General features: G+C 53.9%; 2 protein-coding genes across 4 annotated transcripts in view; both read right to left on the bottom strand.

Annotated features, from left to right (window-relative positions):
- CLDN19 (claudin 19) overlaps positions 1–2737 on the bottom strand; it is a 10127-nt gene extending 7390 nt beyond the window's left edge. The window contains 1 exon segment of the mRNA XM_044445436.1: positions 2717–2737. Coding sequence (XP_044301371.1) covers positions 2717–2737 — 21 coding nt within the window.
- Positions 2738–5701: 2964 nt separating this feature from the next.
- P3H1 (prolyl 3-hydroxylase 1) lies at positions 5702–22949 on the bottom strand. Of its 3 annotated transcripts, XM_044445475.1 has the most exons (16): positions 21748–22623; positions 20855–21007; positions 20003–20192; positions 18782–18913; positions 17015–17154; positions 15120–15209; positions 14718–14770; positions 13462–13583; positions 13213–13340; positions 10829–10924; positions 10492–10642; positions 9855–9972; positions 8554–8629; positions 7788–7836; positions 7237–7377; positions 6816–6954 (listed from the first exon to the last, which is right to left on the bottom strand). In XM_044445475.1, the coding sequence occupies exons 2-16, from the start codon at positions 20942–20944 to the stop codon at positions 6938–6940; spliced, it is 1593 nt and encodes a 530-aa protein (XP_044301410.1). In that variant the 5' UTR covers positions 20945–21007; positions 21748–22623; the 3' UTR covers positions 6816–6937. The 3 variants fall into 3 exon arrangements, with proteins under 3 accessions (XP_044301412.1, XP_044301409.1, XP_044301410.1); XM_044445477.1 differs by lacking the exons at positions 7788–7836; positions 21748–22623 and adding an exon at positions 22829–22949 and having other exon boundaries at positions 5702–6954; XM_044445474.1 differs by lacking the exon at positions 7788–7836 and having other exon boundaries at positions 5702–6954; positions 21748–22622.
- Positions 22950–23010: the final 61 nt, after the last annotated feature.

The raw sequence follows: 23010 nt of genomic DNA on the forward strand, positions 1-23010 counted from the left end.
GCTCCCGCGCGGGGCGGGGCGGGGCGGGCGCTCGTGGGGATGCTCCCGCGGGGGAGCGCCGGGCCCCGGAGGGCGTGGCCCCGGGCCGGCCCGCCTCGCGGGGAAGGGCGCCGCGGGAGCGGTCCTCCAAGCTGAGCCCCCCGGAATGGGGGTGGGAGACCCCGGTGCCGGTCCCAGGAGGACAGGCATCCTCTCTCGAGAGAGAGGGAACGCGGCTCACCCGGCTGCCACGCTCCCGCTCCGTCCTGCCGCTCCTGCGCCAGGCTCTCCTGGAGGGCGCGGCGGCGAGGAAATGCAGCGCCGAGGAGGCCGGGTGGTGGCTGCTTCGACGTATCGGGGATGGCGGAGCGGCCCAGCGCGACAGGATCATCCTCTGCTCCAGAGGCTGAGGGAGGCAAGAGCTGAGCAGGGACTCATGCAGAGCTGCAGCGGGCAGCCTCCTCTTTTCAGAAGCCCCTCTCGGTTCACAGCCCCATTCGCTCCCTTTGGGATCACATGCCTGTAGAAAGAGCAGGGTAAATCGCAAGACTACAGCAAGGCCAACGGTGCTCTGCAGAAATTGCCACACCACCGGCTTGCCACATTTCAAAGCATATGCGCATAACCATCTAACTAGGTAGGGGGAGGCCTCAGGGAGCTGGGGACTGAGGACCCACCATTCACCACATGACTTTGGGCTAGTCACAGACCCTTGGCCCAACCTACCTCACAGGGTTGTTGTGAAGATAACATGGAACTGGGCGAGGCACCTTGAGTTCCACACAAGAGGAAAAAAAGGCAGGATATTAATCCAAGAGTCGAAAATTACCCGTAAATCATTTGTATAGAGAAAAATGCCGGTGTCATCAAGCTGTTCTGCTGAAACAATGTGATATGGAGCCCGGGCATGGTGTTAGATGCGTTTTCCTTGATGCAGCCAGGCTGGGATCCCTGCAAGGCAATGCCGTCCATGTGCTGTGAGCCTGCATCAGCTTGGGCACCAGGAACGTGTCCAGATGCACACAGGCTGCGTCTGATGTGCAGGGGTGGGGGAGCTGCATGCACAGGTGGCTCCCGTTGCAGGATCAGGGCCTCAGGACACCGTGTCTCTCAGCCGTGATCTGCTCCCTGCCCCCACCCCAATTTCTTCAACTCCTGCCCTTTGCAAAGCAGTCCTGAGCTGCATGCTAATGAGCGTAACCTTTCGCTCTCCTTCGCTCGCACTGCAAGGCCTGCTTTGTGCCCTGCTGTTTGTGGGGGCCGCCTGGCATGTGTGCTGGAATCCGGGTGGGCTGCATTCGTAAACAAAAAACTTCATTGACACAGGATGCTCGGAGCGTTTTGCTTCCTGCCACCTCAATTTGCGCTCTTCCCCGCCCCCACTGCAAATATGCGTGCAAAGGTGCAGAGGAAGAATTCTGCTGTGCGTCTCGGCGAGAACAGCCTTTCTCGTGGCACACTGCACGCTGCTGTTCCTACTCCGCAGCGGGCGAACTGGAGAAAGGCCAAAATTCAAACCATGCCCGGTGCATTCCTGCCTAAAGCGGTTTGCAAAGGACTCTTCGGTTGCCCCTGAAACAGCTGAGCACGGATGCAAGAGATACAGCGTGCCACGGGCTTCAGCGGAAGCCCCGGTTCGGGGCTACACGTTAGGATGCTGTGCAAAGCTCAGGATGGGCCCCACTCCTGGGAACCGTCCCTGGACCCCTCTCGCCCTGCCCCACTGCTAGAAATCATCACGCCGGGACTGCACCCGCATGGCTTAACGATTTGAAGCATTTCTCTACCTCTCTGCAGGCATGTTGTGCATTGTGACTTAGTGTGACCCCCAGAATGCGAGTCCTCCAAAACGTGTCATTCGCAACAGCCTCGCTCACCTGTTGCAATTTCAAGGCAGTGGCGTCTTTGGTGGAGTCAGTCCATCTCCTGGCTGGCCGCCTTCTGCCTCCAAATTTGCCTCACGTGACTGCTTTCTCCCGGGAGTTTTGTCTTCTCAGGATGTGCCCGAAGTCATGTTTCTGGTTTTGTGCTTCCAGGGATCTGCCTGATTCAGTCCAAGACGCAATTGTTCATCTTTCTGTCGGTTCGGGGTATTTGCAAAACTCTTCCCCAGCACCATGTTTCTGACGTGTCCGATTTTCCCCTTCCCACTTGCTTCACTGTCCAGCTTTCACACCCATGCACAGTGATCAGGAAAACAATTATGTGCACGACCTCTTGACCTTGTTGGCCAGGGAAATGCCCTTACATGTGATCTTTCCGCAGGGACCCTCAGAAAGTGGCTCACAAGAATTGTGAAATATGCCACACGGGCAAAGAATACACGACGTTCAGCTGAACTACGGGGCCTTTTAAAAGAATCTGGGCAAATACAAGTGAGAACAAAGCTGAGTGCTGCAGGTGAGCACTTGCTGAGCTTCCCAAGGCCATATGCCGGTTTATACCCTCCCTCTGCACCTTGTCACGGAAGTGCAAGAATCCGTGAGAGGATCTCCAACTATGTTCGTGTGGGAAAAGGCATTCCTTGATATATCCTAGGTCTAGCCCATTTGGGGGCCATGGATATTAAACCCAGCACCGTGCACTGGACCCGGAGGTGGGCAAGAAACCCACAAAGTTGCCTGAAGACCACCGAGATGTTATCCAGATAGCTGTGCGGTGCAGTGGTTAAGAGCACGGGACTGGATGAGAGAGCGCTGGCCAGCCAGACGAGTGGAACTTTGGGCTGGTCACAGACTCTCAGCCCAGCCTATTGCATTCAGTTTGTTGTTGTGAGGATAAGATTGAGGAGATTTCTGCAAGCCACCGCAACTTTCCTTGAAGGTTGAGATAGAACTAGAATAAATAGTACTGCTACGGTCTGTATTAGCTGCTGTTTCTGGACCACCTTTAAGAGCAGCCGAAAGGCATTGCAGGTCCAGACAAGGGAGCTCAGCCTCCTGCTGTCCTGAGTTCTGTGATGTTCCATGACAAAAGAGGGTGTGTGTGTGTGGGGGGGCGGTCTTGTGGCACACGTTGAAAAAACATCTCGGTAAACAATACACAACCATCAGTTGCTGCCCCCTTGCAAACAACTAAGGTGAGAGGGTAAGGCGTGAGCAGATTGCTAATGAGTGAGGAAAGTTAAACATTTCCAGCTCGGAGTCCGGTGGAGGGTAAGGACAGCACCCAGAGAAGAACTCCTGAATCCTCATGGCCCTGGGCTAGTCCAGAGCCTGATCTGTACAGATCTTGGCTTCCGTCCCCCTGAATTTCACCACCCAGCAGCATATGGGGATGCTGTGTTTACTCCCTCTTCAAAGGGGAGAGAACAGGGCTTGGAAGAAACATTGGGTGGGCTTCCCGTGGATGATGGAACCGCTCTGTTCTCTTGCTGATCCAGAGGGCAGGACAGGAACCTCAGATTCAGCCGACTGAGATGGGATCTTGGTGACGCATTTGAAAGAACTTCCTGACCGTAAGAGCTGCTACAGAAAGAATGGAGCTTGCTTCAGAAGTCTTCAGGCAGAGCATGGATAATTGCCTTTCTCAGAGATGCTCAGGAAGCGAGTTGAGGAGCTAACCCCTGAGGTCCCTTCCAAGGGGTAGAGAGGGCAGAGCACATGTTTAAGCTAAAGGGTAAAGCTTGCACAACAAGATGGAAACTTCTGGCCCAAAGACCTCCTTTTTTGGACCCTCCGAGAGTGCCGCTTGCTGTTACAACAATATTTCAGATTAATTCTCTTACTACTAGCAACAAAATATTAAGAAGCGGGATTTTGGTCTTTCAGAACAAGGGGAAACCTGCAGAAACGTCTAGTCTGAAGTTGAACAGCCATAACTTTAAAAAGGGGGCACAATAGAGACTTCTAAAACTCACCCTCCCATCATCCACAATCCTAAAATTTGGGTTCATCCCATGGAACTGATGAGAGGTGGATTAAGCACGGACTTCGCCCCACCTGCTGGGGAGTGAGAAAGGCCCATGAGCTGCGACGGCTTTGCTGAAGGACAGGCTTCCAGACTGAGGGGCTTTGTGCCACGGAAGACTAGCTGCTTGTGGGACAAGTCGCCGAGACAGCTGTTGCCTTCACGCCCTGCCCGTCGGCTCCCTGAAACATCTGGCTGGCCAGTCCAGGGCACAACTGCACATCACAGCTGGATGTGGGAGCAAATGTTTGCAGATTCTAGACGTTCCTGGCATGGGCATTGCATTACTCCTTACTGGCATCCCGAAGGCGGTTTCAGACCGGGTTCAACCTTTCGTCCCTCCAAGTCTGCATCAGTCACAGCCTGGGACTGGCTCCCCAGAGCATTTTCCCATCCCAGCCCTCCCCGGAGATGCCAGGGAATCGGGGATCAAACCGGGAATTGCCTGCAGATGCTGCTCCACAGAGCTATAAAAGGTAAATGTAAAGGTGAAGGTTTCCCCTTGATGTTACGTCCAGTCACGCCTGACCCTTGGGGCGGTGCTCATCCCCGTTTCCTGGCCGAGGGAGCCAGCGTTTGTCTGCAGACGGTCTCCGTGGTCATGTGGCCGGTGTGACTAAACCCGGAGGTGCACGGAATGCTGTTCCCTTCCCACTGAAGTGGTACCTTTTTATCTACTTGCATTGGCATGCTTCCAAACTGCAAGGTTGGCAGGAGCTGGGACGGAGCAACGGGAACTCACCCCATTGTGCAGGTTCGAACCGGCAACCTTTTGATCTACCAGCCCAGCAGCACAGCGGTTTAAACCACTGCGCCACCTGCGGTCCCACAGAGCTATGGAGACCCCAAATAAACTGCATTATGATGCTGTGTTATATGGCCGACACAAAGTGGGAGCAAATCCCAACAGAAGTTCTTCACAGCCCCCTAACTGGAGATTCCAGGGACTTCATACCAAGACCCTCTGCAGGGAAGCTTGGCTTTTCCACTGGCTATTCCAGCCCCCTTTCTTTCATTACATTCGCTGGCACAGTATCTCTTTTATATACACTAGAAACATTGCTTTATAGCTACTCTTTTGCCTCTCTCTGCTGTTCTTCCAGGTCTGCATAAACCTCCCTTTGTCTCACAGACCTACCCATTTCCCGAATTACAAAATTCCAGTCTGCACCGCTTGGCTTGAAAGCTCATTGTTAAGGACATGTCCTAAATATACCTTGCCGTCCCTCTTCTCCTTGAGCTCACACAGGGTCCAGTTTGGCCTCTCATCCCCTTCTTATAGCTTCTCTCATCTAGCGCTCCATTCTGTGCGTGTTTTAGCTCAGATTACAAGCGTCTGGGTCTTACTTGAGTCTCCAAGCAGGCACTGGGGGCTCTGCTTCAAGATACTGCATTCCAACTGGTTCCATCCTGGTTCCCCGTTGATCAGGGTGAATTGATGGAAAACCAGGAATCCGGATGTCACAGCCATGGCGCATATTCAGCCATCGCTGAGCTGTTTGGGGCTCTTCCTTCACCCCTCTCGCATTTCAGGCAAGGTTTGGAGTTTCTCAAGACCGCCAACGCCTCCTTTGTGTTACTGGCTACAAACCACAGCGCTTACCTTGGAATACTGGACACAGAAAAACTGTACCAGGACGGATAATGGTCCCATGGAAACACGGCGGCCTCGGTTGAGTGACGGCTGTGAGCTAGGACACCTAATCAGAGTTATTCTGCCTACTTATCAGGTGATTGTAGGTTACGAGTATCCCTTGGCAGAACTGTACCAGCCAGTTTTGGCTTCTTCAGTTACTACACAATGAATCCCATCTTAGTCTGAAAAAGTAATAAAGATTTTATTCAGCAGTTGCCGTAGCTGGTCGGGGGCAGGAACACTGCCCTTGGGTTAACTTTTTGGCACCCTGCCTCTACAGATCTCCAGGCGATATACCCACGTTGCCTCCCCACGACAACACAGTGAGGTAGGCCAGGCTGGGAGAGGGTGACTGCCCCCCGGTCTTTCCAGGGGGCTTTCTGGCCAAGGTGGGGCCTCGTACGACGTGGCGCTTGCTGCGGCAAAGCTGGCCCGCTGGCTGCGAACTGACACCTCGGGCTGAACCAGAACCTGTCCCAGCAAAGGAAACATTTCCTAACCTATAATCAAAACGATGTCCGTCCGTCCATCCGCTCCACAGCACCGAGACCGGGGTCCCTAAAACTCGGCTTGTGCAGAAGGCACTGGAAGGGTGTGCGCTTGGGGATTCTTTGGTTTCTAACATGCGTTCACGGATTTTAATTTTAAGGGGACCAGGTGGAGTGGCATCTCCAGGCACCGAGGTGGGGTGGGGACTCTCCTACCCACTGGATAATTCGCAGTGCACACGGTTAGACGCCCGCGGAGGTGGCTTTGTGCTTGAAGGGTTGAAGCGAGGGAGAAGGTCAGACGACAGTTACGGGCCTGCTCTTTCCCTCTTCCCTCGGGGGAAGTTGGGGTGCTACAGGGCAGGGGCTGCCCCTCGGAGTGCCAGGGGAGGAGCTTCTTTCAGAGGGACACGTGCCCGACTCTGACAGCCCCCCCCCCCAGTTTGCTGGAGGGCTTCCCTGCTTCCAACCAGAGGCAATTCCTAATAGTCATACAAAAAACGGAACTGGCGTCAACATGGCGTACTGGCGAAAGAGGCATTCTGGCCTCTGAGAAGCCGAACCGCCAGGGTGGGGGAGAGGAGGGGGCAGAGGGTACCTGGGAACGATCTCCCCCATCCGCCTTCCACACATCCCGGGAGGCCAGAGCAAATGCACCCTGAGGGATGTACGCCCCGGCACCGAGGAACTAGTGAGGACCCGTCCTCCTCACTGGCTGGAGAAAGGCCCCGATCCACAGGTTACTCTCCCTCTTTCAGTGCCCCCAAAGTTCTTGCTGCTCAAGGGAGGGGGTCTTTACAATTCGTCTTTCCCTGACGCCGGAGCCGGTCCAGGCACTTCCGTCGGGCCTGGGGGAGGGTTGGCCGGGCCCTGCTCTGGAGACAGCTGCGCTTCCTCCATGTTGAATAGCATCCGCACCAGGTCATCAGCTTGGATCCTCTCCTGCAAAGGTGGAAAGGCAGAACCGGTCAGAGGACAGGCAATGCGCCACGGCAGCTTGGACGCTTTTATTATAGTTTCTGGGACACTGAAACTTATAAAGCTGCCCTTGTGTCACCAGCTGGAATCCGGGGGCCATGCTTCGTAAATCGTCTGTGTTCAACAAATAGCTATCCGCTTACCTATGCACTACCTGGGCAGGGACAGGTGGGACGGGAAAAGCGGGGTGGGGGGGTGGGGGGGTGAAGACAGGAGCGACTCGGAAGGGCAGTCCTGGGCACTTACCCGCTCGCTGTGGCGGGGGTCCAGGGTGAACCACAGGGCGATGGCGCAGCGCTGGCCCTTGGTCACAGCCTTCACGCCGTGAGGGTTTTCCGAGCCTGAGGAGAAGCCCACGGCCCGACCGCACTGGGGCGCCACTTCCGCCTGAAGGCAAGACACGCGGGATCAGGGAGGAAGGACACGCAGACACCGGCTTCCCATTTTGCAAGGCTGAAGCTGCAGGTTCAGGAAGCGCCCATGGTAGAGTCCTTCCTGGACTCTACTATTTGGGCAAGTGTGGATAGGTGGAAGTGGGGAACCTGTGGCCCCCTGATCTCTCCATCTAGGGCATATTTTTACCACCTGTGCTTTGAGAAAGGGGACCCTTTGCTTCCCCCCATCAGCATTCCCAAATGGTACAGTCCAGGAAGGGGCCTCTTGCATCAAGAGGTGGGTGTCACACCGGGCAGAGACTGAGCAGTTTTTGCTCAGGGGTCCAGCTAAAATGGAACCCGCCTAACTTCCTTGGGCCAGTGTGGTGCCTCCACAGAGAAGGCCCCGTCCCCGGTTCCCACCTGCTGAACGTCTCCCGATGGGACCCACTGAAGAGCATCTGAAAAAGAGCTTAAAACAGACGCAGGTTCACACAGAAAAGGCAGGCTTTCAAACAGGGCAGCCACAATTTCAGGGTTTTATAAGCAAATGCCTGCATAACTCCTGGAGGGTGACCGGTGCCCAATGTAATGGGCACGAGCCCAGTGTCACGGGTTCAAGGAAGCGGAAAGGAACCTGGCCACTGCATTTTGCACTGGCTGCATTTTCTGTCCGGGGGCAAGTACAGCCTGTGCCGATAACGCCACTCCTCCCCGAGATCCATGCATGCATAATATTTATTTAATAGGACGGCTGACGAATCGGACTGCAGTTGCGCAGGTCCCTTTGCTTGGGGCTTGATTAGATCATTTGGGACACAATGGCCCTTTTGTCGCTATCTTTTATTCACTGGAATATCCACGGCAATACTACTACTACTATAATACTACTAGTAGTAATAATACTACTAGTAGTAATACTAATCCATGGCAATAGTACTACTAATTGCCATGGATCAGTAACACTAATCCATGGCAATAGTACTACTACTACTAGTAGTAGTAATAATAGTAAATATGTGCTATTTTTATCTGGTGAGTTGCCTTGAGAGCATTTTGTGGTAATATGTGGTAATAATAGAAATATTATCAATAACGGAGCAGAAGGAGAATGATGCAAGCCACTCTGAGTCCCTTAAAGAAGAAAAAGGCAGGACATAAATCAAAGAAATAAATCTAATAAACTCACTGTCACCGTTGTAGCGTCCAGCTCAGTGAAGTAAAAGTTTCCTCCTTCAAAATCGCCATTTAAGTAGAGGATGGCACTGAAGTTAGACAAAAAGCAGGGTTGTGAGGCCGTCGATCAAGGGGACCAGGTCTGGGAGTAGCGAACGAGCAACTACGCTTTGCGTGCAGGAGCGGTGACAGCACAACCGGTGGAAATGCCGTTTGCTAAGGCGATGGCTTCAGGTGTGCTGGCGGGTGAGGATTTGTGGGAGCACAGGTTAAAACCTTTTCAGTTAATTGCTACTTTAAAAACTAACGTTTTGTCGTTGAACAGTCACTCTTTTCTGTTTTTGGTCTTTATGTAATCCTTTATTGAATTTGTTATTTATAAAGATCATTTTATTGTATTTTAATTGGGTGGTATTGTGAGCTGTCCTGAGATGCCAAGGCATGTGGTGATGGCATACGAAAGTATTTAATTAATTAATTAAACACTCCAATTAATTAATTAAATACTCCAATTAATTAAATACTCCAATTAATTAAATACTTGGAGGCAAAGATGTCAACTTCAGGAGACCCTCCAAGCGGCGATCCTGCTCCTACAACACCAGCCAGGACAGGTTGACCACCCTCCATCGGGTCAGCCGCCCCCTCGCAGCTTCTCGCTCTTGCCAGACTGACTTTGGGTTTATGGCCCCCATTTCGTTTACCCAGCAAAGCAGATTTCCGGCTGCGGCGGAGGAGCAGAGTTGCGTTTCTTCCGCTTATCTGTGGCAACAGACGCTAAAGCGCTGGATAACCGCACTCGGTGGGTTCAGGAGGGTGGGCAAGGCCGGCGCTGCGGAAGCCCAGGCTGGGGAGCCCACGACGCAGAACCACGCCCCACAAGTGGCATCCCCTCCAAGCGGAGGGGGAGCTTCTGCCGGGCGCTCGCTTGCGCTCCCAAGTCAGCACGCAGCCCCAGAAGGAGAACGTGGCTGAGGATTTCAGGTGCCAGCAAGGGGAAGCTCTCTCCACCTGAGGCAACCGCCCCGCTTCCTCCCTGGGCGACGTTTGCAAGCCCCAGGGGAAGCGAGGCGACCTCTCCGAACGGGTGAGAAAGCTGCGCCGAGGCTGGCTGGCCGAGCCGAGCCCGGCAGTGGGAGAAAGAGGAGGAACCTGGGGGCCTGGAAGGCTTTCGCGCCCGCTATTTGAAATAAGTTCTGGGGCATTTGTCACTCTCCAAAGGGGCTGGAAGCCTCACAAGATCACAGCAAGGCCTGGGGGTGGCCAGCAGTGGTGGGGAACGGGGCCCCTTCCTACGTGCTCTGCAAGAGTTACCTGTAATCGCGAAACGTGTACGCGGGCGGTTCCTTAAGGCACACCAAGGCCTCCGCGTTCAGGATGCAGTTGTCCACGTGCACAGGGTGGCTGGGATCCGTCCGGTCCGCCTGTTTGTCTGTGTGGGGGACAGGCAGGAACTGAGATGTCACGACCCAAAGGCAGCCCGTCCCCCTGCAATTGCAGTCTGCAGAACAGCATCTTGCAGATTTCATTAAAAACAGCCCTGCAGGTTTCTAGTCCTCATTGTACGCTCGGAAAGGATGCAAGTCAAGATCGGAGGTAAGAAAAAGAAGTAGGACTTCTAATGATCAGAGTGGAGGCCTCTTAAGGGGAGGAACAGTAAGGAAATTTCAGTTACTACATTATTTATTTTTGTATTTCAATAATACAATTATTAGTATTATGAAATATTATTAATTTCATTTCTATATCACCCCATACCTGAAGTTCTTCTGACCATTTACCGTGATCCTTAAAACTAACGACAACAGGCAACAAAAATATCACAGAAGCCCAGAACCATTAATCAGGTGTTTAGAGCAGCTAAAGCGGAGAACAGCAATGAACGGCTCTGCAAAATGCCGAGAGAGCCCTCGCTTTGCCCCAGGCGCACGGAGGCGGGTGCCTCACTTGCCTTCAATCGCAGTACGGCAGACCAGGTGGGAGTAGGAGAAATGCAGCGGGACGTCCAGGCGGAAGTAGGACTCCATCACGCGTCGGACCTTCTCCGTCACATTGTAATAGAGGTAGGCGCTCTGCAGAGGCACCTTGCCTTCCTGTCCCAGCTGCAGAGGCAAAGAGCACAGAGGGGACGGTCTGACGGCCCAGCCCCTCTCCCCGATGATCTGCGAGGAGTCCGTCCACCTTCACGCACGGGGACAGTGGCACCAACGCGCCTCACTGCGCCTCTGCCCTGGCTTCTCCACCCTTCTGGAAACCGGAGCCCTCGCCTCATTCCTTCACGGGCTTACCTTGAGGGCTTTGTAGACAGTCACGCCATAGAAAGTCTCGCTGGGCGTGTGAGGGGAGGTTTTCCCCCGATAGCCATCCCCAGCGGAGGCAGCGGCCTGCAGGGGAAGGCGGCAGAGGTCAGACTCCGGCCCTGGGAGGGAGCCAGGAGCATCTCTGGCCTGGCGCAGAGAAGCGCTAAATTCAGACTTCATACAGCCGTGTAAGTCGGTCTCCCCGCAAATATCCTGTCTATCAGGGTCCAGGGGGCAGGAAGCAGAACAGGAACGCCAGGACCCGAAGCAGGACAGAGCTCCCACACAGTCCCAAGTCCAGCAGGAGAGCCCGAGAAGGGCCGAAGTCAAGGGAGTAGCTGAGATCAGGAAACCAGACACACGTGTCAGGAGGCGGCAAGACAAAGACACGGTCGTGAACAGGCCACACGTCCAGAACCGGGAAAATAAAGCAAGGCAGGATGGGCAGCAAGGGTGCCTGAACAGCAAAAGGTGCAGCAAGGAAGCCGAGAGAGCAAGGCAGGGCAAGATGATGCAAGATAAAGTAGGGTACAGCGAGGCGCAGCGCGTCAGGCGAGGGTTAGGAGAGACACAGGAATTGGGGGACCAGCTGGATCTTCCACAGCTCTTCTCTCAGCCTTCCAGCTGGTGCCCAGCAGGACCTGGGCCTGATCCTGCCACGACTGGAGTTGGTTCTGGTTCCAGTCACCCAACGGAGCCCCTGGTCCCAGCTCAACTCTTGTCCCCTCCAGGCTGCAGGATCCGGGCAGCGCTGGAGCGACATCTGGTGGCCAGGACAGGAATGGCCAGCGCAGTCCTTGCAGGATCAGTCTGGGGCCCAGCTGGGGGCCCAGAGAGAAGAGCTGCATAGCAGCAGCCTCTCCCCACTAGTGGCAGCCTTAGCAAGAGAGTTTTCCTGGCTTGACAGAAGGCGTCTCAGCTCCCGGGTCTTGCCTGCATCTTTGCTGTGCTGCTGTGCCTCGTCTTGGCCTAGCGACACGGGCCAAGCACGTTCCAGCCCCTACCTGTTGCCGGATCCTTTTCCCTGATGTTCGGCGCTTTGCCGCTTTCCTCCTGCACTGAACACCGCCTGCTTACCCCTCTCAGGTCCCTGCTCAGCCAACCTTCCCGGTTCTTGGCTTTTGGTGTGCTCATAACGGTGCTGTGGGCTTCTGCTGAACTGCACTCCAGCTCCTGGCGTTGTCCTCTTCGTTGACCGTGGCTGGGCTTCTGACCCCATTAGTAGGCCCCAAAAATTCTGACTCTGGTGCCCAGGTCCTGGTGCCCGTCTTGACTCCTTCCAGCCACAGCCCGGCCCCTGCTATCTGCTCCTGACCTCCCCTTTGCCGCTGGTTCCCCCACGCCCCGTTGCTCCCTCCCCTTGCTGGCCCCTGGTTCTGCTGTTGCCCTGAGACCCACTCACCCTTGCCAAGTATCTAGCCCTCAGTGTTTTCTGACTCTGCCTTTGCCTCCGGCCATGCCTGAAGGGTGTCTGAACTTAACTTGTTCCTGACCTGACCTCTGGCCCTGTTGCATTCCACCCTCCACCTCTATTGGCCTCATCCAGCTCATTATCAAACTTAAGTAACGTTCAAAGCGGTCAACAGCTTCCTGTGGAATCAAGCTATGAAGAACTGGACTCCAGCTCCCATCAGCTGGTATGGCCAATGGTGAGGGATGAAAGGACCATCGCTCCCCACTTCCTTCGCCTATGGATTGAGCCGGGCTGATCCTGCCCTTTGCACCTCAAAAGGAAAAGGCAACTGGATGGCCCCATATGGGCATCAGGGGAAACCAGGCTGTCCGGCGATGAAAATGTGTGTGCCTAGTCAGCTTGCATGCCCAACGCTGCCCTTCCACTCCCCTTCATGTACGAGGACCCCGGGAGCTCAAATACGCAAAACTGTGCTTTGCTCAAGCCAACAAAGACTGGTTACAAAAACTCAGGAACAGACCATGGTTTTAGATCATGGTTTGTTGCAAGGAAATGATGGGAAGTGCTGGTTTGTTGCAACCCAGAACTGGGAGCATTCAACTTTCTCCCTTTCTGGAAAAAGAGAGAGGAAATGGCAGCCTATGAGCTAAAAGCCATGGTATGTTTTCACAACAGGAAGATGCAGAAGATAGTGCCAAGAGATGGTTACATTCCGCTATTTCTGCAGCGCTGTAGCACAAGTCACGGGTTCAAGTATGAGGTGGAAAAGCTGAGCAATGCTGGAAAAGGCGGAGCAGAGCCTTAGATGCCACCCCGGGCAGCTCCAGGGCCAACCACGGCCGAGAAGAGCAACGCAGGAAGCAGAGCTGCGCCAGACGCCTGGGCCCTCGCCCGGAGAGCTGCCACCAGCTGGGGCACGGACGGGGCTCGCGCCAGGCGGCTGGGGGGCGGCACTCACGTTGGTCAGCCTCTGCAAGGCGCGGCACTCCTCCTCCGAGAGGACTCCGTCCACCACCACCCGCTGGGTGCCATTCAGCAGCTTGGAGTTCAGGGTGACGCTGAGCCCGTCATACACCAAAGGTCCTCCTGCGGGGGGGAAGCGAGGAGCGGTGTGGGCTGGAGGACCGCTCCCAGGGCTGGGGAGCAAACGCTGGCGCCCAGCCCGGTGGGCACGGCCCCTCTGCTGTCCCGCCAGGGCCCCGCTGACCTTCCCGCACGAGCTTGCTCAGGTCCGTGGACTCCTTGGTCTTCTCCTCCACCAGGGTCTCGATCTCCTTCATGAGGTTGCCGATCTCTTCCGAGATGCGAGCCGCCGTCTCTCGCTCCACCCTGGAGGGGAGGCAGGGACAGAAGGGGCAGTGTGCCCAAAGGCCAACAGGTAAGACCCTCATGAGTGGCCCCGGCCAGGACGGGGGGCTCAGGAGCAGGGGAATCAGGTTGGAGTTTGGGGACGGCCCCCGATGATCCGGTTGGGATGGTCTGTGGTGCAATCTTGCCAAACCTTTTAACAGGGTTTCACAGAGAGGAAGGACAGAAGGCAGACTGGGTTCTCCAGTATGGCTGCTGGTCCATTTTTGAAGCTGGACCTCGGCCGGGCACTGGTCAGCCCTCATCCGACCATCGATCATTTCCGTATAATCTGAATTCATTTCCTCAGCACTGTGCAAAGCTGCACACACGTCTACACTCAACAAAGACACGGCAGCAGTTAAGGCGGGGTCCAAGCCAAATGGCACCCAGGAAGAACAGCCCTGCTGGACTCGAAGAAAGGCAAATACCAGCAGGCTGAACGTGAGCCGGCCGTGTGACGCAGCAGCCAGGAGGGCGAACGCCACCCTTGGATGCATGGCCAGAAGAGCGGCTTCTAGGAGAGGTGTTACCGCCACTCTGCACGACTCTGGTGCACCCGCAGCTGGAGTATTGTGCTCAGTTCTGGGCCCCTCGTTACAAGAGGGATGCAGCCAGGTTGGAATCGGTGCAACAAAGGGCCACTAGGATGGTGGCTGGTTTGCAGGGGAGGCCATATGAGGAGAGACTGAGGGAACTGGGTCTTTTCAGCCTGGAGGAGAGGAGACTCCGAGGGGACGTGTTAGCAATATACAGGTACATGGAGGGGGGGGGGGCACACAGAGGTGGGACGTGACCTTTTTTCCCCTGCAGTGGACAGCAGGATGATTCTGATTCTCATTCTGACTCTATGTTTCTAATACTGGACTAAGACCCAGGAGATCTGTGTGCTAGTCGCCAGTTCAGCCACAAACCTCGCTGGGTGACTTTGGGTCAGTCCCTGACTCTTAGCCTAACCTATTTCATTTACATATACAACCTACCTCTCAAGGTTGTTGTGCAAATAAGATTGAGAGGAGGAGGAGGAGGAGATTATGTAAGCTGTATGTATGAAAAAAGTTGGGATATCAATATTATAAATAAACGATGCATATAGTAAATTAAAAGAGTTCTCACTTCTGTTTCTCTCTCAGCCTCTTGGGGATCACCTCTTCTGGAGTCCACGTATCCTAAAGCAAAGGAGTAGGAAAAGGTGGCCAAGGTCTCTAAGCACCGACCCAGTGCCTGGTCTGTCCCCCCGCAGCAAAACCCCACTGGGACCCTGAACTCCCATCCAGCAGCTCCAGAGGGAACGCAGGAGAACAGGGATACACATCCCAAGCTCCCCATCTCCCCAGGAGCCAGTTCTCCCGAAAGGCCCCTCTGGGGAGACTTCGTCCCTGCACCGGGCGGCGGTGGTGGTGGGGTGGAGCTTTTCCACCTTTCTTTGTGGAAATGCAGCTTTCCTCAACCAGACCTTCCTTCCCCTCACCAGAGGTGGTCCATTTCTTTCATGGGCTTAAGGGGGACTCTGCTTACCGGGTCCACAAAGGGGATGCCGAAGACATCATAGGCAAAAAAAAGCAGCTCCTTCTCCAGCAGGCTACGCTGTCGGTAGGCCCGGACGTTCTGTAAAGGCGGAGAAAGACACCAAGGGATCCAGTCAGTCAGCCGGGCAACTGGGCAACCTCCCCAGTGGGCAGTGGAAATGCCATGGACATACTTGGCCTCCACTTCCGCAAAGCTTTTGGCACAAGCAAACTAGGAAGAAGTGGACTAGATAGAAAAACCATTAAAAAAGGTAAAGGTTTCCCCTTGACATAAGGTCCAGTCACGCCTGACTCGTGGGGGCGGTGCTCATCCCCATTTCCTGGCCGAGGGAGCCAGTGTCTGTCCGCAGACAGTCTCCGTGGCCGTGTGGCCGGCATGACTGAACACCGAGGTGCACAGAACGCTGTTACCTGCCCACTGAAGTGGTACCTTTTTATCTACTTGGATTTCGAACTGCAAGGTTGGCAGGAGCTGGGACGGAGCAACGAGAACTCATCCCGCTGTGCAGGTTCGAACCGGCAACCTTTTGATCTACCAGCCCAGCAGCACAGCGGTTTAAACCATTAGGAGCATCCAAAATTGGCTGCTAGATCGCACACAAAGAGTGCTCTTCAAGGGCACCTTCTCAAATTGGATGGAGGTAACGAGAGGGGTGCCACAGGGTTCAGTCCTGGGCCCAGGGCTCCTCAACATCTTATTGATTCAGATGAGGAAGTACAAGGAAAGAGAATCAGACTTGCAGATGATAGAAAACTGGATGGAATAGCAAACACTCTAGAAGATCGAGGGCCATCTTAATAAACTTGAACCCTGGGCTGAAAGCAACAGAATGAGATTCCACAGGGACAAGTGCCAAGTCCTCCACGCAGGAAAAAGAAATAAAAGGATCGATGCAAGATGGGGGGTATGTGGCTCAACAGAACCGAAAAGGAAAAAGACCTTGAGTTATTGTGGACAACGGGCTAAATATGAGCCAACCATGCAGTTGCAAAAAGGACAATTGCTATTTTGGGATGCATTAATATTAGTGTTACTTCCAAATCATGAGAAGTAGCAGCTCCTCTCTACTCGTCACTAGTCAGACCGCACCTGGAATACTGTGCCCAGTTCTGGGCACCAAGATTTAAGAAAGATGCAGAAAAACTAGAAAGGGTCCAGAGGAGGGCGACAAACATGATTCAGGGTTTGGAAACACTGCCCAAGAGGAGAGACTGGGAGAACTGGGCATGTTTAGCTGAGGGGAGGGGGGAACAAGATATCACTGCATAAGCACCTCAAAGATTGTCACAGAGAGGAAGGTCATGGTCTCTTCTTGCTGATGCCAGAGTGCAGGACATGGAATAATTAAGCCAAGTTGCAACAACCCAGATTCTGGCTGGACATCAGGAAAAGCTTCCTCACCGTCAGAGCAATACAACAGCGGGACCAGCTGCCCGGAGAGGTGGTGGAGACATTCAAGGCGAAACTGGGCAGCCCTCTGAGTGGGATGGTGTGACTTGGTGTCCTGCGACAGCAGGGGGTTGGACTAGATGGCCTTCACGGTCCCTTCTAACTCCTGCATTCTATAATTCTGTGATGGCACAAATAGAACTAGGGGCACCCTCGGGGTGGGGTATGTCAGAGTGGGAATTTTGCTCAGAACACAAGCATCTTTTCCTCAGGCCCAGTGTCTGGCATTGTCTAAAAAGATCTTAGCTCAGCAAGGCACGGAAGTATTTTATCAAGTGAAACCTCGGAAAGCTGACAGAGGCCCTGTTAGAAGAATGCAGGGCTGCATGCAAGTTGCACAGCTATTTCCAGGGCTTCTTGCATCCCCGCTAGCTCACGGTCTGCCTTGCTCATGGCGCCCAACGGGTGGGAAATGCGCAAGGCTGGACAGTCACCTCTCTGGGGAGGATCAGCTTTGCAAGGCTCTCTCCAAGCACTGCTGTATAGTACGCCAGGTTTTGAAGCATCACTTCATCTTTAGGGAAGAACAGCAAATAGGTCCGGGCACACTCGATCGCCTTCTCATAGTCTCCACCTGTGAAGAGAAGAGCCGGCCGTCATGCCAAGTTCTCAGGAGAGGAGGAGGAGGAGCAGGAGGAGGCCGAGAAACCTCAGGGCCCGTCCTCTCCCAGGAAAAGCTGCGTCCCTCCCCACCCGCTCCTGGGAGTTCACTCTCCAAATTAATGCCAGCGGGGACCAAACAGGCAGCATCCTGCACATGCTCCTGACCAAACGGTGCGCGGTCTGAAGGCTGAGCATCCTGCATTGTTCAGCTGGGACAGACTGACGGCTTGTAGCCTCGTATGCACAGCATCTGGTTGTCCCAGGTAGACTGCTTCTGAACTGGAGGTTCTATTCTGGAATCACAGCTAATAGCTATAAACTGGCCTGTTGCCTTTCATATATTTTGGGCCCTGGACATCTGAAGGAGCGCCTTCTTCCCTATGTGTCCTCCTGCTCCGGGAGCCCTCCTTGAAGGAGATTCGGAGGGTGGCTACCCGGAGAAGGGCCTTCTCTGCTGTGGTACCCCGACTCTGGAATATGCTCCCCAGAGAGGTTCGCCTGGTGCCGATGCTTTATTTTTTTCAGTGCCAGGTGAAAACCTTTTTATTTTCCCACTATTTTAATGCCTAGTAGGTTTTAACTGGGGTTTTTATCTTGAGTTGCTGTGCTTGTTCTGTTTATCTTATTTGTTCTTTATGGTAAGCCGTCCCGAGTCGTCAGTGGCGAACAGGGTAGAAAAGTGTTAAATCAAACAATAAATAAATAAATAAATTTTGTCTACCTCCAAACCTTTTCTTCTCCCCACTTTGTAAAGTTAACGGCATGACTGCAAACCACCCTCTTTGCTCAGTTCTTAAACTAGACAAGGATCTCGTCCTTTGCTTGCAAACAAAAATAGAGGCAACTTTCCCGAGTTCTGAAGGAAGTTACTCCTGTTTTTGGCATGGGCCGAGGAAGGGCAAAAACAGCCTGAGCACACACAATACTCGCAGTGGATGCTCAGCAGTTTGCGGTCCAGTCAGTGTCTGGATGGGAGACTGCAGGGAACCTCTGGCTATGCTGCCTTGAGTTGGATGATGGAAGCAAAGCAGCCTAGAAATTTCCCAGCGAACTAAACTTGCTTTGCAATTAAATTAAAAGCGAGGCATTTTCAGTGTGAAACACCACAATCGGTGCTTTTAGTGCAGTGCTTTTGGGGGGGTGGGGAAGGAGAATGCAAGGACTCCTTTTCGGGATGTGCGGCTGGAGAGCAAACTAGGGGGCTTGCAGCCTCAACACAGAGGGTTGAAATCTCCCCACCAAACCGGAGCCTGGTCTACCTTCCCTTCTTTAGCATCCCTGCAGCCCGCACTGCAACCATGGCAAATCTTGCCCTGCAGCGGAGATGTTTTCCCATGCATGCAAGCCTCGGAGAGCGACACCCCCCGTGCCCTTCCAAATCAGCAAAGCACCCCCAGGAGGCGGCACCTCAGGGCCCAGACCTCGCTCAAGCCCTCCAGGGCCCCCTACTGAACATTTGGGGTCCCCTGGCTTTGCATCAGCTTTGTCCCCATTCTAAAAGTTTGGCGCTCTCTGCTAAGCTCTCGCCGCTGGCAAGACGTGCTTAACGCTGCAAGTCCAGACCGCCTCCTTCTGCCTGGAACCATTCCCCGACTTACTGTTGTAATAGGCGAACTGCAGGTAGTTGAAATGAGACGGAAGGAAGTCCTCGATGGGCTTGTCACGGCCAGCCTGAGAAGCGAGTTCCACGGCACAGCCTTGCTTGCAGCTCAACACCTGTGTGTAATGATCTGCCAGCAAAAGGAGGACACAGTCAGCGTATTCCGATGATTATTGCACTGCATGTATATCCCACCTTTTCCCTTGCCCCGAAAGCCTACATGGTGCTCCTCGACTCCATGTTTATCTTCACAACAACCCTGCAAGGTAGGTCGAGCTGAGTGTGAGTGGCGGACCCGAAGTCACCCAGTGACCTTTGTGGATGAGTGGAGACTAGAACCCAGGTTCTCCCAGTCCAGTGCTCCAACCATCAAGCCATTCTGGCTCTTCCACTGACTTGCAGACTTCCTATTCCTGCTCAATGCAGGCGGACAGAACAGCTGGTGACATGTAAATGGCTGCCCATCAATAAATATTCTTCAGGTGGCTCCCAAGTTTTAAAAAATAAAACAATTTAAAAACAAAAGAACCCTTGCCATCAAATAGAGAGATGGTGGAATAATTCTCCAGTCAGATTAAAAAAACATAATAAACATGATGAAAGACCAAGGATTCTTTAACGGGATTGGGTGAATAAAATGGGCTCTATAGGGCACTGGAACATCCATAAAAATGGCCTCTCTGGGGAGACTTTTTAAAGGCTGTGGTGCCACCACCAAGAAAGCCTCGCTTAGCTTGGCAGGGGTATATAAAGCAGGGCCTTTGAAGAGGACCTCTTCAGCCAGAACTAGAGGTGAAGGTGATCTTTCCAATATCTTAATCCCAGTTCAGAGAAGGATCTGTTTGAAGACCTGAAGATGAAGAAAATCCTCTCTGGACCATTGCTTTCGTTGATAACAGCTCTTGCTGTTGGAACATTTCTCATGTTCAATGAAAAACGACCTCCAAAGGAAGGGGGGCTACAAAGGGCTCGTCCAAAGAACCTCCACGGGGAAGGGCCACGTCTGCAGGCCAGCTGCTCAGCTCCCACGGCAGAGGGGACAGCCCAGCAATGAGGCTGTTCTGGTGTTCCGGAGCCCAGCTCAGCCCAGCCACGGTTCCTGCCGAACATGGCCTTCGGTGCTGAAGAACCAGAACTAGGCTGCCGTGGAGAAAGAGGTCCTCTTTCCCCTTCACACCGCTCAGGATCTCTGGTCCTGCTTCTGCAGTGCGGAACTCACCCACAATCGCTTGGAAAAGGTCGGCGTTGTACTCCAAGAAGTTGTAGCCTTCGTGATCGTAGGCCCCTTCGCAAAGAGCTCGGCATTCGGTGTCGGCGGCCCAGTATCCTTCCAGAGCCTTCTCCAGGTGCAGGATGGCAGCCTGCGGCTTCTCTTCGGTGTAGTAACTCACGCCAAGGCGGAATTCTTCCTGCAGAAGCGAAGATGGAGAACTTGCCTAACTTGCACGCATGTTTATGGGCAAGAGTAGCCCTATTCAGTGGGAAGGAAAAGTGGTGACATTCATCATATGTGGGAAACATTTCAAGGCTTAACTCTGGAGAAGCCACACACCTTTACTCAGTGACAGGACACCTGCCAGGCACACAGAGGGTCCCGGCTTCATCTCCAGCTGGGACAGACCCCTGCCTGGAACCATGGAGAGCCCTGCTACTGGTCTGCGCTGGCCATACTGGGCAAGGTGGGCCAAGGGAGAAGTTACTTCCTTAAATCGGTGCCCCTCCCTGCAAGACTGATTTCTGATTGCTGGGTTTAGCTGGAGCAGGAATGAGAGGGAACGATTAAACACGGTCTGCGTGGGAATGGCAGCTTTCGGGGTGGGGGGGATCAGCAGGACAGAGAAAAGATTAAGCACCCCTAGGTCTCCACATCTGCTCTCCAGCTCCTGTCCCTGCTCCTTGGTGACAAGGCAAATAGTGAGCTGGGGCCACATCGTTTCCCGATGGAAACTCTCTCTCCGGAGAGACTGAATTCTGCACTGCGGTGCGGCCCCCACTGACGCGTCTGAATAATGGGGGGCGGGGGAAAGGAACGATTCGGGGGACAGTGCTGGGCTCGCAGTGCTGTCCTCACCATGTGCGGCTTAGCCTCCAAGTCCACGAAGTCACTGTCTTTCACACCGACCATCATCTGGTAGTACTCCAGGTTCTGCCGCATCTCCATGTGGTCTGGATTGGCCACGAAGAAAGTGTGGGCAGCAGCCACAGCCTTGTCCAGCTTGTGGATCTGCACAAACAAGCACACACACACACACACACACACACACACACACACATAAACATGGGGAAACCCAGCTCCTGACAACAAGCTGCACAAGGAAATCCCCCTCTGGCCCCCATCTTACAAATAGAGGGAGTGAAACAGAGAAAGCGTTTGCTTAAGGCTTTTTTTATTTCACACCTGCTTTGGTAATTAACTGGTATTAATTAATTCAAGATTAATCAATCTTTTCTTGCTCCTGCTGCTGCCTTTCCTAAGTTGCTGACCACCAGATTTGTATTTACATTTTCAAGTGTTCATTTTTTATTTAAAATTTTTGACTTGTTTTAACATGTTTAACTGCTTTCATTAACGGGTTTTATCTTTCAAATCGTTGTCTCATTGTTTGCTGTTATTTTATTGCAAGCTGCCTGGAGAGCTTGTTGGCTATGGAGCAGCATAGAAATGCAATAAATAAATTAATGAAAAGGCCACCTAGGAAATTCACAGCGGAGGTGAAATTCAGATTTATTTATTTATTTGTTTGTTTATTTGGGTATTTTTACCCCGTCCAATACCCAGTGGATCTCTGGATGGCTTACATTTCAAACGAGCGAAGAGGACAGACTCTTGGACTTGAAAGATCAAGCAAAGGACAGACTCTTGAAAGGACAGACTTTGCAGATCAAGCAATGAATGCAAATATGACCAGGGAGGCAGAAAATGTTTTCCAAGCTTCGTCCCATTTTGTGAGCTGGAGAACTTACATCGTCCCTTTCTGAGACGGCCTTGGGCTACTGGAAAAACCTGCTGGCATTTCAGCCAGACATGCATTGACGTCGAGCGGAAACAGGCCTTTTCGGTCTCCAAATCCCGGGCAGTGAAAATGTAGGGCATTTAATGAAACCTTGTCTGATGGATTGCAGCTTTCCGGAGATGCCAGAGCATCGAAACAAGAGGAGCTTTCCAGCTGGAATGGACTGAGCTTCAAACGCAGCAGCAGCAGAAGAGGGAACGAAGGGTGGGGAAGAGCCTCAGCTCTCCGTTTTGCGAATTTGAAACCCGAGAGCATGATGGATGCTTCCCCCTCCTCTCCTTTTACTTCTTCAGTTCTTCGCCTGGAAATACGTGGCACACACACTACTCCTCCTAAGGAAGGGAGGAGGAGGGCCGTGCTGCCGCTGAAAGGTTAAAACGCCAAGTGACCAGAGCAACCATGTGGCAAAGATGGGAAAGGAAAACATGTTCCTGAAGGTCAACATTGAGCTCTAAAGAACCAGCCCAAAGACTTCCCCAGTCCAGGGGGCTGCAGGCACAGTGGCCCACGGCTGGCTGTGCACAGGCCTGCGCACAGAAGTGCCCTGGCATTCTTTTAATAAGTTTTAATTGGCATATTTTATAGTGCTTTAAAGATGCTGCTGTGAACCAGGAGCGGGGTTGGGGTTGGTCCGAGCCCGGCATTCTTATCCGCAAGGGGATCCTAGCTGTAGGCCCAGTTCCACTGAACGGACAAGAGCTCCTTTTGCAAGGAAATATAGGCCGGAGCAGGATGCACTTCCATGAAGTGGCGGGACTTGCCGCCTGGGCCGGGGAAGCAAGCGAAGAGGCGGCTCCTCAGGGTCCTAAGGTCTGCGAGCCGGTGGGGCGCGGGGATGCGCGCGTCGGCCTGCCGAGCTCCGGGCCCTGCCGCCCACCCCGCGCGGGGCGCTCGCCCAGCCGCACCTACCTCGCAGGGTTGTTGTGCGGCTGCAGCGCGGCGGGCGCCGCCGCGGGCTCCTCCCGAGAGGAGAAAGGCGGGCGCGATGCAAAGCGCCCCCCCCGCCGCCGCCCCCCCCCCCGCGCCCGCACCTTGAAGTAGGCCACTTGCAGGTAGTTGTAGGGGCTGCGCTTGCGGAACTCCAGCTCCGCCTCCTCGCCCAGCTGGTACACGGAGAGGCGCTCGGGCAGGCAGCGGCGCAGGCAGCCGGCGCGGCGCAGCAGCCGCCCGAAGAAGCGCAGGTCGCGCACCGCGCGCGGCTCCTCGGGCGCGG

The sequence above is a fragment of the Varanus komodoensis genome, unplaced genomic scaffold, assembly GCF_004798865.1.
Source record: "Varanus komodoensis strain SLA01 unplaced genomic scaffold, ASM479886v1 scaffold48, whole genome shotgun sequence".
NCBI lineage: Eukaryota > Metazoa > Chordata > Lepidosauria > Squamata > Varanidae > Varanus > Varanus komodoensis.

Bases quoted from the DNA above. Each gene is read 5' to 3' on its own strand.
- P3H1 (XM_044445477.1), bottom strand. From the start codon at position 20,944: ATGGAGATGCGGCAGAACCTGGAGTACTACCAGATGATGGTCGGTGTG. The intron at 13,341-13,461 runs GTCAGCGGGGCC...TCCCCCCCGCAG, and splicing joins GAGCAAGCTCGTGCGGGAAG to GAGGACCTTTGGTGTATGAC. The intron at 9,973-10,491 runs GCAAGTGAGGCA...TCCCCCACACAG, and splicing joins CTGCCGTACTGCGATTGAAG to ACAAACAGGCGGACCGGACG.